This window comes from Pelophylax lessonae (genome assembly GCF_965119305.1).
Source record: "Pelophylax lessonae genome assembly, chromosome: 1".
Taxonomy (NCBI): domain Eukaryota; kingdom Metazoa; phylum Chordata; class Amphibia; order Anura; family Ranidae; genus Pelophylax; species Pelophylax lessonae.
In genome coordinates this window covers 717,901,902-717,919,938 of record NC_138768.1, presented here as the reverse complement: position 1 = coordinate 717,919,938, position 18,037 = coordinate 717,901,902, and the positions used below count along the sequence as shown (strand labels likewise).

The window sequence follows — 18,037 nt, the reverse complement described above, 5'->3', positions numbered from 1 at the left end:
GTTGTGTAGAAAAGAATAGGGCCCTGCTGCATCTCGTGCACTGCTAGACCTTGATCACACATTTCAGTTCACAAGAGCAGTGTGTGCAGCAAGCTTTTGCAATGCATTTTTAAACCTTTTGGCATGCTTAGAAAAGCTTTGTTTCAATATTGGGATCATAAACATGAGTCTTAATCTGTGCTGACTGTGATTTTAAAGAAGTTGCTAGCAGGCTTCAGCAGGAATTCAACAAGCTTCAAGTAGTGCTGAAGCTTATAGTGGTTGTAAAAAAATGTTTTTCCCCCCAAAATAACAAACATGTTCTGTTCTACTTATCTGCTGTGTGCAATGGATTAGCACAGAGCAGCCTTGAACCTACTCCTGACTTCTCCTTTTCTTTATGTGCCCCCCTTAGTAAGCTGCTTGCTATGGGGGCACACCTGCAGACTTGATCCCGAGCTGGACTGTGTGCATCTATTGACCTGCCCCGCTCTCTGCGCACATGATTTTATTGACAGCAGCTGGAGTCAATGGCTCCTGCTGCTGCCTCTGTGAGCAAAAAAGGAGAGGACCCCTGCAGACAGGCACAGCGCTGGATCGAGATAGGGCTCAGAAGATTATACAGAGGGGTTAGGGGGCAATATAAATACAAAGACATTTTTTTTACCTTTTAAAGAAGGGAATGCAAGAGTAAAACATGTCTAGCCTTTAGAACCACTTTATCTTCACAGAACTGGAGTTGAATGGTGCTTTTAGAGCTTGTTCACATGAGCTTTGGTCTCTGAAGAGCAAACGATGTTCAGATCGCTCTTCAGAGAGCATTTGACATGTGTTGGGAAAGTATTATGATCTTTTCGCCACCTGCTTAACCCCTTGTTCGTCATACTAGCACAATACTACTGCATATATTTCAGGTGGTTGTGGGACACTTGCAGAACCGCCCATTCAGTTGAAGAAAGGGGGGTATATTTCTTGCCCCGACATGCGTACACCCTGGGCCGCTGCCATTGCAGCTTAAGAGGGACTTGTTGGGGTGTGGTAAAAATGTGGCTCAGCTGCATGTTTTTATCTCCCTCCAACTGCAAGTGTAAACGGGGCCTTAGTGATTTCACACCTAGAGGATTGTTGGTTCTGAAAAACCACAAGAATATATGTGTAAACTCTGATTAATGTAATTCATGTAACTTAAAGCATTTGTTAACCTAAAAAAAAAAAAAATCATGGATCCTGCTTCTTCAAAGCATGTTGTGCTTGTGCTGTGTAATTTGGTCCCTTCCATCACCTGAAATACCTGGCTATACCCTCCCCCCTGTAAAGTGACCACGGTGTATCATGGCTGCTAAGCCCTGACACCATGGTCAGGTTACGGGCCTCTGTCATCTGCAGCTTTCCACACTGTCTCATGTGCCCTCCTCCCCCCTCCCCTCCCTGCCTGTCAGCTCTTACCAATACTAACGACCCCCACCCCCCCTTTCCCACTGCTGAATTGCCCTTATAAACTACACACAATCCCCTCTGTTATAAAGCCTTCTATGCTGCAGTGTATGTTCTTTGTAAAAATATGCCTATTTCAACCTGCATTCACAGCGCCGATCGGCAGTCACGTGACTCTTCGAGGCTCCCCTCATCCCCGGCTGATGTCTTGGCTCTCTCCTCCTTTCCTCCCCTCCTCCCGACTGGCTGCAGTGGGGAAATCTCGCTGTCAGATCGGGAGAGGGAACCTCGAGGAGTCACGTGCCCACCAATCGGCAATGTGAATTCAGGTAGAAATAGGCATCCTTTTTACAGAGAACATACACTGCAGCATAGAAGACTTTATAACAGATGTTTGTGTGTAGTTTATAAAGAGGCTTAACAACCACTTTAAGTCACTAACCCTTTTAGCTTTTTAGCTCCCTTTTTTCTTTTTCTGGACAGATTCATTTTAGCTTAAAGCCATCACTTTACTTGCCATTGTTGCACCAATTGTCTGCCGCTTTGCATGAATTTTATCCATCATCAAATAGTATGAATTGGTAATAATATGGTATAAATCTTTTTTTAGTGGGAGAAAAAACAGTAGTACACGGAAGAATAAAACTGCTGCCTCAGAGCGACGCTCATTAACACCAAAGAGCGTGCCAGGAAAAAAACAAAAGGTATCTAAATGTGGATTTTTCTACTTGTTTTCTGAGTACTACTACTTCTCTTGCACTTTTCACTTTAAAGCAGACTTCCAGCAAACATGCAACATTATGGTAATGTTTAGCCAGTCAGAGGAAAGCACGGGCTGTCCCCAAATTGTGCCCATACCTTGACTGTGACTTCAATGCAGCCAACAGGGGGCACCACTTGTTTCACTGGTTTTCGTTGTTTGTACCTTTAAAGTGTTAATTAACCTGGGGGGGGGGGGGTGACCGGATGTAGAGCGGACAAGGCGTCTCGAGGCAGAGCTCCCGTCATCCTGCTTTATCTTTACCTTACCTTACCCCGCCAGCCCGACCGGCTTGAGAAGTGTAGAGCTCCTGGCGATATGTGTGGCAGAAGTATATCCTCCACGCTGAGTAAGAAAACTCCCCGGGCCCTGGCCGCATGTTCCAATATCATCCTGGCCAGAAGGCTTCGGGAGCAGCAATATGGCTGAACTACAGGAGAGCCCTGCTCCCACCTCAGTGCCCGCAGCGACCGGACATAAGGGGGTAATCTTATCTGCAATTAAACATAGTAGATCCTCCCTGTTCTCTTGCATTGATAAACTCACCGAGGAATGCAACTTCATTAGAGGCGGACCAAGACAAGATACGTGGCCACCTGACTGAATCTGAATCGCTTGTCTCTGCCACTGATTATTTGACTGTGCACCATACTCCTCAAATAGACTGCACCGTTAGGGCACTCGTGGCCAAGTCCAACGATGCAGAGAATCTCCTCCGGCTGAACAATTTCCGAGTGCTTGTCAATTGTCCCACAGATATAATCTAAATAATTAAACCCGCGGTAGGTGAATACGAAAAAGAATATGGGTGACTGAATTCCTCGTGTAAATAAATAATGCAGCTGCTGTTCACCAAATAAAAACTCAGACAAAAACACTAACAAGAAAAACAGCGCTTGCAAAATGACAATAACAATACCTCTCAAATACATAAATAAGCATTTAAAAAAATTAATAAATAATTGAAAAGTGCTCTAGTGCGTAAATTTGATATATTCAATAAATGGGGCAGTCCTCTGAAAAAGTGCTGATAGTGTTAAAAAAAGCCCAATATAATGTGCAATATAATTGATGAGAAAAAAGTGCTTGTAGTGCTACCAACAAAAGTGCTGGGGTGCTCCAAACGACAACCAGTGCAGAGTGTTTCAATCCCTTCTGGTACCCTACTCACCGGAAGCGATGGACCCTCCACTAAGGGTCAAATAAACTTGTGACTGATACACATCCAAGGAGATCTCCTCCAGGCAGGCGCTCTTTTACTGTAACCCATTATGGATAATTTCTCTGGACAGATTTACAGTAATCCAAATATTTTTTTATATTAATGACTACCACAAGGTTTAGGAGTGTGTCTTTTGTGAGGTTTTTCTGGGTGCATCCCGAAACCTGCAAGTCACTCAGTATGTAGTAGTCATTAATATATTAATATATCTCATCAATTATATTAAACATTATATTGGACTTTTTTTTTTTTTTTTTTTTTAGCACTTTTTCTGCACCATTTATTGAATATATCAAATTTAAGCACTAGAGCACTTTTCAATTGTCCCACAGAGTTCGCTGAGAACTTCTTACAATCCATCCTTCTTTTTTTTTTTTTTTTTTAATCCAGTACAATTCTACTGAGATGTCACAATACTAGACATGACAAGAATAAAGAAAATATTCATTCCATTGCAATATAACAAATACCAGTCCCATTCCCCATAAAAACAGTTAACATGATTAATACAGGCAATACACATGAAAGAGAGGTTTCAGCATATACACATTACCCAATAAACAGGAAAGATAACTGCCCAAGCGATCAGCCATCCGCTGCACCGAAGCACTATGGAATGCATTCCACAATTTACAGTAGGATCATGTCCAACACTAAGTCAGTCGGTGCTAGCCCCGGGGTAGCTAGCCAACCTCTCCACACTCTTTAAAACTTTGAGTAGCTGCCTGTGTTGATATATAATTTTCTCCATTCTTAGCACTAAACCCATCTGTGTAATCCACATCTTTAGTGTTGGGGGAGTGGGAGTGGTCCAATGTTGCAAAAAGAGCCTGCGGGCTTTAAACAAGGCTCTAGTCGCTGCCTCTTTAGTATACCTGTCATTGATTACGGCATCAAGCATACTTAAAATACAGTGCTTAGGGTCTAAGGGGATAGACCCCGTGGAGATGACAGAGCCCCAATATCTGTGTAGCTTCAGGCACCTCCACAGCAAATAAATTAGGTCTACATCTCTTACATCTAGTACACAATAGGATCAGTGTGCAGGCCCATTGAGTGAAACCTATATGGGGTACGATGAACTCTCAATAGGATATACCTATACCTGCAATTAACTTGGAGAAGGGAAATAGGCGACCATTGGCTAGAATATGCTAGGGATGAGTCCCCCCCCCCCCCCATAAACTTGCCATAAAGCCGCGTGTTGCAACTTAAGCAAGTTCTGGGTAGGAATGGTTCTCCCAAATAGGGCTAAACCCTGTATATCCAATCACTTTCTGAAGCTGCTTAGCTTTGTCCCAAATCTTTTGTGTAAGCCTATAGGTCGGGCATTGTCTGTTTGGCATATAGAAAAGTTGTTCTTCCAGGCCCTCGGCTAAAGAAGAGCCTCGGTGCAATGCAGGAAAACGAATAATGTAGAATCATGAATTGCCTGCGTAGAAGAATGAGTCTCTACAATGCCACGTATTAGGTGCTGAAGCTGGGATGCGATATATCAAAACCGGGGATTCTCCCTTCTACAGTAAGGATCTAAATATGGAATTGGCCATATGGAAAATTTTAGCAGGGATGACTAGACATGTGCAGAAAGAAAAAATATTTTTTTAGTTTTGTTTCGTTATTTGAATAAATTCGTTAAGTTAAATTAGTTGAATTCTTTTTCGGAATTTGTTTTGTTTATTCTTATTGGAATCGATTTAGCATTTTCCGAAATTGAAAAGTTTTCAAATTCGAATTCAAATGGTGTTCGAAAAGTTTTCCAATTTCCAAAGACCATAAAATTTAAAAGAAGATTAAAGGAATGGAATAGAAAAAATAGAATATAATAACCCTCTTCTAAAATTCGAATAGCAGAGAATAGAATACAAAATAATAGAATACAAAATAATAGAATTAAAAAAACAATAGAATAGAAAAAAATATTTCCCAAAATTCAAATTAAATCAATTTAAAAAGGAATGGAAAAGATTAGAATAGAAAAGAACAGAATAGAATAGAAAAAAACAATTAGAATAGAAAGAACGTAATCATCTTCATATTCTAACCTATTCTTTAATATTCTATTCCAATTTAAATTGATTCTATTTGAATTTTGGAAAATGGTTATATTCTTTCTATTCTATTCAATTTGTTTTTTTTAATTCAATTCTTTTTCTAGTTGTTCTATTCTTTTCTATTCAAATTGGAATTTATTCTTTTTTTAAAATTCGAATTTTCGGAAGATGGTTATATTCATTCTATTTTAGTCTGTTCTTTTTTTCTATACTATTATTTTCTATTCTATTTGAATTTTGGGACATGGTTACATTCTTTCTATTCTATTGTTTTTTTTAATTCTATTATTTCGTATTCTATTATAGTCTAATTTATTTTTTCTTTTATTCTATTCTTTTGTATTCTATTCGTATGTATTCTATTCGTATGTATTCAAATTCTATTTGAAATTCGAATTTCAGAAGATGGTAAAAATTCTTTCAATTTGATTCTGTTCTTTTTTTTTTTTTATTATTTTATTCTATTCCTTTAATTCTATTTTATTCTCATTGAAAAAAAAAATCGAAAACCATTTTTCGAATTTGACAACTATTCGAAATTGATTAGAAAAGATTGGAATTTGGTCCAAATTTTTTTTCTTTTTTTCAGATTCGTTTAAATTCGGTACTATTGTAATTCGAAAATTCGGATACATCCGATTTTCTGAAATCGGAAAATCCATCTGAATTTAAATTCGTAGCGAATGAGCTGCACATGTCTACAAAGTAGAGGGGTTGAATCGGCGCTAGTTTCATAAAGTGTTTAAACAGATATATAAAGTTGGAAAAAAAAGCATAAAGTGACAAGTAATAAAAAATGCGCAAAGATGCACCAACAAGGCAAAAAAAAAAAAAAAAAAAGCAATGTGTGTCTAGATATGACTAAGATGAAGTGTTTGATTGTGCAAAGTCACAGTATATAAATAAAGAAAGCATTTATCTAAACACAGAATTATAAGTGAAACGTGTGGCAATCACCACACCTAAATGATGAATAGACGGTGAAACTTAAATATATGTATCACCACTAATGGGTGTGCAGGATAAACAATAGATGAGAACGCACAAATGTAAAGTGCTCAAACGAACATTAGTGACGTGATATATAGATATCCATATATATATATATATATATATATATATATATATATATATATATATATATATATATATATATATATATAAAGTTCTTGTGCAACCAATGCTTCACAGTCTGTGACTAGTGGTGAATCTTCACAATTGTCCAATGTGCAATAATTGCTTAATAGTGATTCTTCACATGTATTCAAGTGACTTTTGCGCGTTTCCAGATCGTGTCACCAGGAGTGAGCAAAAATCCTAAAAATAGGTGCAATGGCCGCTCACCTCCAATTGCACCTATAAAGGTGTTTTAGTGGTAATAACCACTCGGGCTGGGGGTAGTATATTCCTCCTTCACAGGTGGGGGCTTCTAATGGGGCATCCTTGGTATCCACTGCTCATATGCGATATTAGTATATCAGTATATGGAAATGAATCTATGCGCTACCAATGAGGTACAGACATGTGGAATAGTAAAAGGAAAGAATAAATAAATGTAATGTAATGGAGCACCAAAAATCCGCAGCTAATTCAGTAGTATCACCACATACTAGACAAATTTAAAGAGAGGAGAGAATCAGCGCTAGATATCTACAATTGGTGGACCATAAATAAATCGCTGGAAAAAAAGGGGTGCATAAACTGTGCTAACCAATAAAGTTTATAAGCTGCTGACACAAACAACTGACAAAAAGGTTGACGCAAAGGAAAAGAAAAGAAAAATGCAGTGCTAATGGGTGAGGAACTGCAACAGTTCTCAATACAAACAAATAAAATGACATATGTGATCAGTAAGCGCCCATTCACACTAGCACGACTTGTGAGGCGACTTGTGTAGCCCCAGGTCGCCCCAGGTCGCTTGACATAACAAAAGCAATGTTAATCATTCAGTGCTGTCTTAATTGGCACTACTGAAGTCGCTCCGACTTCAGAAAAGGGTCCTGTACTACTTTGAGGCGACCTGTGATCCGACTTGTCCCATATACTTAAATGGGAGTCGCCTCCTTATCTTAATTGAAGCTACTTGTTATCAGACTTTCCAGGAAGAAGAAAGAGATTAGCCAGGCATTCCCCACATTGCAGCCATGCCTATATGGTGTGTGTATGTATGTATGTGTGTATATATATATATATATATATATATATATATAATGGTGTATATATATTCCATTATCTCTGCTTGGTCTGTGTGAGTGGCACTGGTGGACACAGATAAGTGGCACTGGTGGACACTGATTCATGGCACTGAAATGTGGCACTGGTGGACACTGATTCGTGGCACTGGTGGACACTGATTCGTGGCACTGGTGGACACTGATTCGTGGCACTGATACGTGGCACTGGTGGACACTGATACGTGGCACTGGTGGACACTGATTCGTGGCACTAATATGTGGCACTGGTGGACACTGATACGTGGCACTGGTGGACACTGATACGTGGCACTGGTGGACACTGATACGTGGCACTGGTGGACACTGATACGTGGCACTGGTGGACACTGATTCATGGCACTAATATGTGGCACTGGTGGACACTGATACGTGGCACTGGTGGACACTGATACGTGGCACTGGTGGACACTGATGCGTGGCACTGGTGGACACTGATGCGTGGCACTGGTGGACACTGATACGTGGCACTGGTGGACACTGATACGTGGCATTCGTGGACACTGATACGTGGCACTGGTGGACACTGATTCGTGGCACTAATATGTGGCACTGGTGGACACTGATACGTTGCACTGGTGGACACTGATTCGTGGCACTGGTGGACACTGATTCGTGGCACTGATATGTGGCACTGGTGGACACTAATTCGTGGCACTGATACGTGGCACTGGTGGACACTGATTTGTGGCACTGATATGTGGCACTGGTGGACACTGATTTGTGGCACTGATACGTGGCACTGGTGGACACTGATTCGTGGCACTGGTGGACAGTGATACGTGGCACTAGTGGACAGTGATACGTGGCACTGGTGGACACTGATACGTGGCACTGGTGGGCAATGAGGAAATGAGTAAAAAAAACAGAAAAGGGGAATTAGGTCACAACACATCATATTCTGATTGGCCAAACACAAAGTCGTCTGTCATACAAGTCGTGCAAAATAATTCACAAGTCGCGGTAAAAAGTCGCTCTGGCATGGGGCGACTTATGGTCGCGGCAGTGTGAACCGGCTCTAAATGTGAAAATCTGTAACTGAATACAATCAAAAAAGTCCATATAAAGTTCACAGTGGTAAGTGCACGTGGAGTAATCCAAAAACAGAGAGGTGAATCTTGATACTGATATCCCATCACCAACACCAAAATAAAATTGCGCTCACCAGATGCTGTTGACCCTGAATACCATATAGCTTGAGGGTCAAAAAGGCTGTTAGGATGGTATAGGATTCCTGAAACGATCTGCAACCACGGATGTCTCCCAGGAGTATATCCAGCAGGGTAGGTAGAAAGGATCACTCACAAAAATCCAGACCCATGTGGAAATAAACCAAAGGAAACCGCAGACATAGTGTAAAACCCAAATAAAAAGTTTATTTAAAAAGGGGAATAACACTCACAAAATGTCCAATGGTAAAGGCAGAAACAAATGCAAGTCTGGCTAAACATGCACGATCCTGATGCATTTCGTCCCACAGGACATTCTCAAAGGATTTGACCAGCGGCTGGTCTTGATAAAGTCACGTGAGTTTTGTGATGCAACGCGTCGGGAGAAGCCGCGGTGACGTCACTTCCGGTCTACGGCCGAGACCGGAAGTATCGGAACAGGTCGCATCGGCGGTATCTTGCTGCAATACTGAACGCATCTTCCTGATTTTAATTGTAAGTGTGATTTATTTGGATGTATTAAAATATACCTTATATACTACACTATGAGAGCCCCCCTTTTATCTTTGGTGTACGAGTATCCCAGGAACACCACATTTTTTGCCGCTTATATGATGACCCTATAGAAGAAAAAGGATTATCCATTGGGCATTTCCATATCTCCTGGAGATCCATTTGGTGATTGCATAGCTATTTTATAAGCCCCTAAGCTGACTGGAGAATATTCTGGAGGTCCCTCAGGGTGATTCATTATACCTAAAACGCTCTATTGAGTGTACATGGAGGTGAGCGGCCATTACACTTAATTTTGGATTCCAAGCTCACGAATGATCTCACTGGGTCATCACCGGAAGTGTGCTGTGTCACTTTATCACAAAATAGGCCAATGTTTTCTTATAATGGCTTCAACCTGCTTGTAGTCCCTATTAAAGTTAGTCAGAAATGCTATTTCGCCCTTGTTATTATTCCCTTTTTCTTTCGTTTTTAACAGTTCACTTCTCGGGATTAGATGTACTGCATCTCGTGTTTTTTGTACATCTTTCTGATTGTACCCTTTTTCCACGAATCTAGAGGTTAACAAGTTTGATTGTGTCATGTAATCCTCCTCGTTCTTACAGTTTCGGATTCGCATATACTGTCCCTTGGGTATGGCTCCCAACCACTTCGAGTGATGGCAGCTTTTTGTGGGAATATAGCTATTCCTGTCTGCTTCCTTGAAATAGCTTTTTGTAGATACAGAATTTCCCTTTTTCTCCAAAGTTAGATCAAGGAAATTTACTGCCAGTTTGTCCCATGAAGCCGTGAATCTTAGGCCATATTGGTTGTTGATTCTCTCCAAAAATTGCTTCAGAGAATCTTCAGACCCATCCCATAGGACTAGAAGATCATCAATAAATCTTTTATATAAAATCAAGGAGGGCTCTGGTCTCTGAAAGATCTCCTCCTCCTCCCAGTGCCCGAGTAGTATATTCGCTGCGCTGGGTGCATACTTTGCACCCATCGCCACGCCCCTGACTTGGTTATAACAACAACCATCATGCCAGAAGTAGTTGTTGCTCATGGCCAAGTCAAGGGCATCGCAAATGAACTTTTTTTTGAGCAGATTTTAAATTTGTTTTATTGTTCAAAGCAGCAATAGTCGTGTCAATGACCTCTTTCTGTTTTAAACTGGTGTACAATGACTCAACGTCAATTGTAACCAGGGCTGTACTACAACCTCTTCTAATAGATTTATTAAATGTTTACTGCCTCTCAAGTGAGACGGATACGAAGGCACAATTGGCTGCAAAAAATGGTCCACATATTCTCCAATCTGGGAGAAAAGGGATCCAATCCCACTAATTATCGGCCTGCCAGGGGGTTTCGTTTTATTCTTGTGGATTTTTTGGCAGCTGGTAAATGGTGGGAAGTCTTGGGGCTTCGGGTATTAGACATTTGGCTTGTTTTTTTGTAAGAATGCCATTTTCTTTGGCCTTATTGACTAATTTTTCCAATTTAGTTTTTAATTTCAAAGTGGGGTCATGTTTCATTTTTTGGTAGGTCACCTGATCTCCCACCAATCTGTCAAGCTTCTGTTTATAGTCACATTTATTGAGGACAACAATTCCTCCTCCTTTATCCGCTCCCCGGATTACAATATTCTTCCGGTTTTCCAATTCCATTAATCCCTTCTGGAGATCATCCTTACCATGGTATTTTTTCACTTTTAATTTACGGACATCATCTTCTACAATATTTTTAAATACCTCTAAACAGTGGTTAGAGGCTTTCAGAGGGTTGAAGATAGAGCGGTTTCTCAGCCCGCTGTCCTGAAAATCAGTCACAATATTTGTTTGGCTTGTAGGTTTTTCCAAGAAATTTTTTTTGATTAATTTCTTTATATATTTCTCTACGTCGATAAAGGTGTTACATTTATCAACACCTTTATCCGGAGCAAATTTTAGCCCTAACTCTAAAACTTTTAGTTCCTCAGGGGTGAAATTAACATCGCTTAGATTGAAAATCCCAGCGCCTAGTATTCTCTTTTCTCTATCGCTCATTGACAGACGTAGTCTTCTTGATTCTCAAGAGCTGGGTTATGTTGTCTCCGCAGGAGTAGGACTAGGCAGAAAGACAAAACGTTCTGGCTCCACCTTAGGGGCAGTCCCTGAGGGTATATCCTCCCTCTCTCTGCTACAGGGAATCAGTTTTTTTCTGTCTAGTCAGGAGTAAGGACCTAAGTTCCTTGCTGGGATCTTTTGGTCCTGGCAAGACTTTTTTTCTTTAAGAAAAAGACATTTTTTAGGTAGTTTTCTCCAGTGTTTTTTTCCTGTGAGATCTTCAAGCAAAAATGCCGGACTGGGCGACACTTGTGGTCACCCCAGCCGGCCTACGAGCGCGCGCAGACCATGGCATTGCGCTTGGTCGGCCGCGACATATTCAAGTAAGTATGCGGGGCCGGGCGACGGGCTGGATGTTGAGATCCAGTGGTCACCCCGGTTTCTGCCTACGAGCGCGTGCAGACCAGAGCTCCGCGCTGGGTCGGCCGCGACGGAGTCCCAGTGAAGGGACTGACTTTGCGAGTTAAAAGTCTCGCTTGGACGCCAGGTACCAGAGAGTCGAGGCGTCCGGAGTGGTCCACAAACCCCCACCCCGGTGGAGAGGGTATTGTGAAGAGAGGGTGCCTGTCGGTTCGGTATGGTGAGTAAACGTTCCCTTTTTTCCTCTTTATGAGGCAGTATGTATTATGGGCCCCTCCATATATGGTCAGTATATATCTGATACTTACAAGTCCCCCTTGTAATACAGCATGTGCTTGTGGGAAGTGGACTTGGTTTAAGAGCTAACACTCTACCCAGCAGACTGTAACATTACAGCAGACATAGGAGGTATAATCCTACCTTATGTGTAGTGTATCTTCTGTAGATCCATATATCGCCTCTTAGCAGAGATGCAGGTGGATGTGCTGGGAAAACGATTTCGGCGGTCCGCCGCCATTTTGCCGTAGACCGAATGCATGTATGTCCTTAGGTCACGCCGGCCGCCATGTTTTTGGAGTCTTATGTCTCTTCTATGGGGGCGGCCATGTTTTGTGAGCCCAGCTACCTCGTGGAGAGCTGGGAACGCCGGAAGGCGTACACAGGGGGCGGAGCCACGCCTTCTACCCGGGAAAAAGCAAACAGCTCCTTCCAGTCTGTGTAAGACAGACGCTGACTGCAGTTGGTTGGAAACTGCACTGCATCGGTTGGTGAGCCTTGGGGGTCCCTCTCTCTCTCTGTGGGATCGAGAAGCAGGTACTCTGAGGGGCGCTATTGCGCTAGGGGGGAAAAAAAAAAGTTTTTTTGTTTTGCTGGCAAAGGTGTCCGGTATTAACATGGACCCTGCCACTCATGTATCTCCTCCGGATCCCCTCGAGGGGTCTGCGGGATCCTCCAGCACCCCATTGACAATTGAATCATTGTCAGCTATTATGGAAACTTTTGTGTCCCGGGTGGAAGTGGCTTGTCAGGGACAGGGCGCAAGAAAGCGACCCCCGCCTAACCCCTTATTATCTGAAACCTCGGATTCAGACTCTGAGCCTATTTCTGCAGTTGCAGGTACTTCATCTGGGATTGGTGTCTCGGGTCCTGTCTCTTCAGACAGTGAGGAGGATGTTTCGGCATCCGCCATAGCCCGAGAGGAAGCGTTGGTAAACGCACTCATTGTATCTGTTCAAGAGACCTTAAGGTTACAGGGTATTCCATCGGAAATAGCTGAAACTGAAATCCCTTTTGGGACTAAAAAACGCATCAAAGTGGCGAAGGTTTTTCCATTGCCCAAATGTTTTGGCAATCCAATCGAAGAAGAATGGCGTCTGCCAAAACGCACTTTTACTATTTCTAAACGCATTGACAGGCGTTATCCGTTTGAGGAAACCCTTATTAAGAAATGGACAGAACCACCTGTGGTGGATTCACCAATTGCTAGATTGAATAAAGCCACGGTTATTCCTTTAGAAGACGCTCCGTCTTTTAAAGATCCAGTGGATCGCAAGATAGAAGCTATGTCTCGCACCATGTTTTCCTTGATTGGATCAGCTTTCAGACCTATAATAGCTATTGGTCTGGTTTCGCAGGCTGTAACTGAATGGACCAAGTGGTTACGCCGGGACTTAGAAGAGGTCCCTCAGGCGGTATCAGATTTGTTGGAACAAATGATACAGGGGTTACAGTTTGTGTGTGATGCGGCGTTAGACGCCACTCCATTATTGGCTCGAGCATCAGTCTCAGCAGTGGTTCTCAGGCGTACACTGTGGCTAAAAGGTTGGTTAGCCGACCAAGGTTCCAAAAAAGCATTGGCTAATATCCCCTTTTCAGGAGAGCGTCTATTTGGAGCCAACTTAGATGAGATCATTAAAGATCTCACGGGTGGAAAGAGCACCTTTTTACCGCAAAATTTTAAAGGTAGAGGAACTCGTCAAAGACGAGGGCCTTCTTTTTCTGCTCACAAGAGGTTTTTTCGTCCCGCGGGTGAAAAAACGAAGTCCTCCAAAGCTCCTGCAGGAGGCGTCAGGGGTCGTTGGTCGGGCAAGCAAAAGCCCGCCCCCTCCAGACCTGAAGATAAACCATCCAAAGCCTGAAGGTGCGCCCCCACCCATAACTGGGGTGGGGGGACGTCTTCACCGGTTCCCGGATCCATGGCTTTCCAGAATCCCGGACAAATGGGTTTGCGAAGTCATAAGGTCAGGGTACAAGATCGAGTTTCGATCTCTCCCACCGGCGCGATTCTTCCCTTCCAATATCCGACTATCCTCAGATCGTTTAGAAGATCTGCGGAGAGCAGTCACAGATTTACTACAACAAGGAGTGGTAGTCCACGTTCCTTGGACAGAACGGTTTCAAGGGTTTTATTCAAACCTATTTACAATACCCAGGAAAGAGGGCAAAGTGCGTCCAATTCTGGACTTAAGAGCACTCAATTTTTTCGTCAACATAAGAAGATTCAGAATGGAGTCCATTCGCACGGTAGCAGCCTTCCTGCATCCAGGGGATGTCCTAGCGTCCATAGACATCAAGGACGCCTATCTTCACATTCCCTTTTTCGCAGGACATCAGTGGTTTCTACGCTTTTCCGTAGAGGAGAACCACTATCAGTTTGTGGCGTTACCTTTCGGTCTCGCCACGGCTCCGCGGGTCTTCACAAAGGTGTTGGCCCCAATGTTGGCACTTCTGCGCCAAAGAGGTATATCGATCCTTGGTTACCTAGACGATCTTCTGCTTCATGCAGAGTCTCCTCAGACCTTGCTACAAAACATAGAAATTACTATGATTTCTTTACAGGAATTCGGGTGGCTGGTGAACCAGCAAAAGTCATTTCTGGTTCCCACCCAGAGGCTCGAATATCCGGGTCTAATTCTAGACACAGTCAGGACAAGAGTTTTTCTTCCGGTAGGGAAACTCCGAAAGATTCAATCAGCAGTCCAGTTGTTACTGTCCAACAGCTGGTCTTCCCTTCGGACTTGCATGAGGGTTCTGGGGTTGATGGTGGCTTCATTCGAAGCAGTCCCATTTGCCCAGTCCCATACCCGAATTCTTCAGCAAGAGATTCTTCTCAGATGGAATCGGAATCCGGAATCCCTGGACAATCAGATCCGATTGAGCAAACAGACCAGAGAGTCTCTGGTCTGGTGGCTTCGGTCTCCGATGCTCAGCCAGGGAAAGTCATTTCTGCCAATATATTGGACGATAGTGACCACGGATGCCAGTCTATCCGGATGGGGAGGAATTCTCGGTCAGTTATCTGTCCAGGAACTTTGGTCCCCGGAAGAATCCAGGTTACCGATAAATGTATTGGAACTGAGAGCGATCAGACTTTGTCTGATTCACTGGACCGAGCAGCTCCAGGGCAGCCCGGTTCGGATCCAGTCGGACAATGCCACGGCCGTGGCTTATGTCAATCACCAGGGGGGCACCAAGAGTGTCCGAGCGGCCAAAGAAGTGGCTTGCATTCTTCGCTGGGCGGAACGATTTGTTCCAGCAATCTCTGCGGTGTTCATTCCGGGGGTGGAGAATTGGCAGGCAGATTATCTCAGCCGTCAGACCCTGGATCAGGGGGAATGGTCCCTCCATCCAGACGTTTTCCACCAGTTGTGCCTACGGTGGGGCACCCCGGATGTGGATCTGTTGGCATCACGATTCAACAGGAAAGTTCAGAGATTCGTGGCTCGCTCCCGCGATCCTCTAGCAGAAACCGCAGACGCACTGATCGCCCCGTGGGGGCAATACCAGCTAATATATGCCTTCCCTCCTCTCGCGTTACTGCCAAGACTTCTTCGCAGGATAGAGGAGGAAGGAATCCCAGTAATCCTGGTAGCTCCGGACTGGCCTCGTCGAGCTTGGTACGCCGACATGGTCAGACTGGTGGCGGACGTCCCGTGGAGACTTCCTCTCAGGGAGGATCTACTGTCTCAGGGACCGATCTTCCATCCTGCTTTACGATCGCTGGCTTTAACGGCCTGGCTATTGAGACCCAGGTGCTGAAGGACAAAGGTTTGTCAGCTTCAGTTATTCCTACTCTAGTTGAAGCAAGGAAAGCGACTTCCAGAAAGATTTATCATCGCACATGGAAGTCCTACATTGCATGGTGTGAACCTTTGGGGTTCCGTCCTCGGTCTTATTCGATTAGTCGAATATTGGCTTTTCTACAACAAGGGGTTGAGCAGAAACTGGCCTTGAGTACTATCAAGGGTCAGGTCTCAGCATTAGCCATCTTCTTTCAGAAACCTTTGGCTACTCATTCCTTGGTGCGGAATTTCATCCAGGGGGTGCGACATCTGGCTCCGCCAGTGCACGCACCGTTACCTCCCTGGGATCTTAATTTAGTGTTGTCGGTTCTTCAGAAACCTCCCTTTGAAGATATTAGGGAGATTCCTCTACCTACGTTGTCCCAGAAGGTGGCCTTCTTGGTGGCTATTACTTCTGCACGCAGGGTGTCAGAACTGGCCGCATTATCTTGTCGTTCACCATATCTGGTGGTTCATAGAGATAAGGTGGTTCTTCGTCCGAATCCATCCTTCCTACCAAAAGTGGTTTCAGAATTTCATCTGAATGAAGAAATTGTATTACCTTCCCTGTGTCCTAAGCCCAGTCATCCTCGGGAGTTTGCTTTACACTCCTTGGATGTGGTCCGGGCGATCAGGGTATACTTGAAAACGACAGACTCGTTTCGCAAGACGGATTCACTTTTTGTGATCCCAGATGGACCCAAAAAGGGGTTGCCTGCATCTGCCGCGACCATTTCCAGATGGATCAGACAGACGGTAGTACAGGCTTATTCTATTAAGGGTCGGGAGCCCCCGTTCCCTGTTAAGGCGCACTCCACTCGGGCACTTAGTGCGTCATGGGCCTTTCGCCATCAGGCGTCAGTGGTCCAGGTGTGCAAGGCGGCTACCTGGTCGTCGGTGCATACCTTTACTAAACATTATAAAGTTGATGTAATGGCATCGTCTGATGCCTCGTTTGGCCGCAAGGTTTTGCAGGCCGCAATTTGAGGAGACCAGTGGTCTACCTCGAGGGTTTTTTCCGTTGGAAAATTTTTCTTTAGTCTCATTCTTTGTTTATAATGAGCCTTTAAAACTTCTAGTTTGGCACCAGTTGGGCCTTCTAGATTGGATTTGATTTTGTCAATCCCACCCCTCATTTGTGGCACTGCTTCTGGATGTCCCAGCTCTTGAGAATCAAGAAGACTACGTCTGTCAATGAGCGATAGAGAAAAATGGATTTTTGTAAGATCTTACCGTAAAATCCTTTTCTCTTAAGCTCATTGACAGACGTAGTACCCGCCCCTCTATCATTGAGTTGGGTTGGGTTAAATTCTCTGTACTGCTTTAAAACAGAACTGATTCCCTGTAGCAGAGAGAGGGAGGATATACCCTCAGGGACTGCCCCTAAGGTGGAGCCAGAACGTTTTGTCTTTCTGCCTAGTCCTACTCCTGCGGAGACAACATAACCCAGCTCTTGAGAATCAAGAAGACTACGTCTGTCAATGAGCTTAAGAGAAAAGGATTTTACGGTAAGATCTTACAAAAATCCATTTTTTCTTTTGCTTCTTTCGTCCACCCCTGCATCCTCTTCTCTGTTTTCTAACTGTCCTGGTGGGGGACCACTCCTTTCTGGTGTTTCCCCTTGTTGATATTGGGGATAAGTATCTTCTCTTTGAGCCACTGGAGGTGTAGGATTTTTGCTCACTCCTGGTGACACGATCTGGAATCGCACAAAAGTCACTTGAATACTTGTGAAGAATCACTATTAGTCACATCACTATTAAGCAATTATTGCACATTGGACATTAAACAATTGTGAAGATTCACCACTAGTCACAGACTGGGAAGTATTGATTGCACAAGAACTTTATTCATATATATATATATATATATATATATATATATATATATATATATTTTTTTTGTTATATTAGTTTCATTATTGATTTTGTGCATATCTATATATCATGTCACTAATGTTTGTTTGAGCACTTTACATTTGTGCGTTCTCATCTATTGTTTATCCTGCACATCCCATTAGTGGCGATACATATATTTAAGTTTCACTGTCTATTCATCATTTGTGGGGATTGCCACACGTTTCATTTATTATTGTGTTTATATACACACTTTATTTACTGGGACTTTGCACAATCAAACACTTCATCTTAGTCATATCTAGACACTC

At 43.3% G+C, this 18,037-nt stretch overlaps 1 protein-coding gene across 1 annotated transcript in view; it reads left to right on the top strand.

Annotated features, from left to right (window-relative positions):
* Positions 1 to 18,037, top strand: part of CENPU (centromere protein U) — a gene marked incomplete at its 5' end in the record, with an annotated part of 186,207 nt that overhangs the window by 21,020 nt on the left and 147,150 nt on the right. Inside the window, one exon of the mRNA XM_082249264.1 lies at positions 2,024 to 2,117. Coding sequence (XP_082105390.1) covers positions 2,024 to 2,117 — 94 coding nt within the window. The remainder of the gene's footprint in view (positions 1 to 2,023; positions 2,118 to 18,037) is intronic.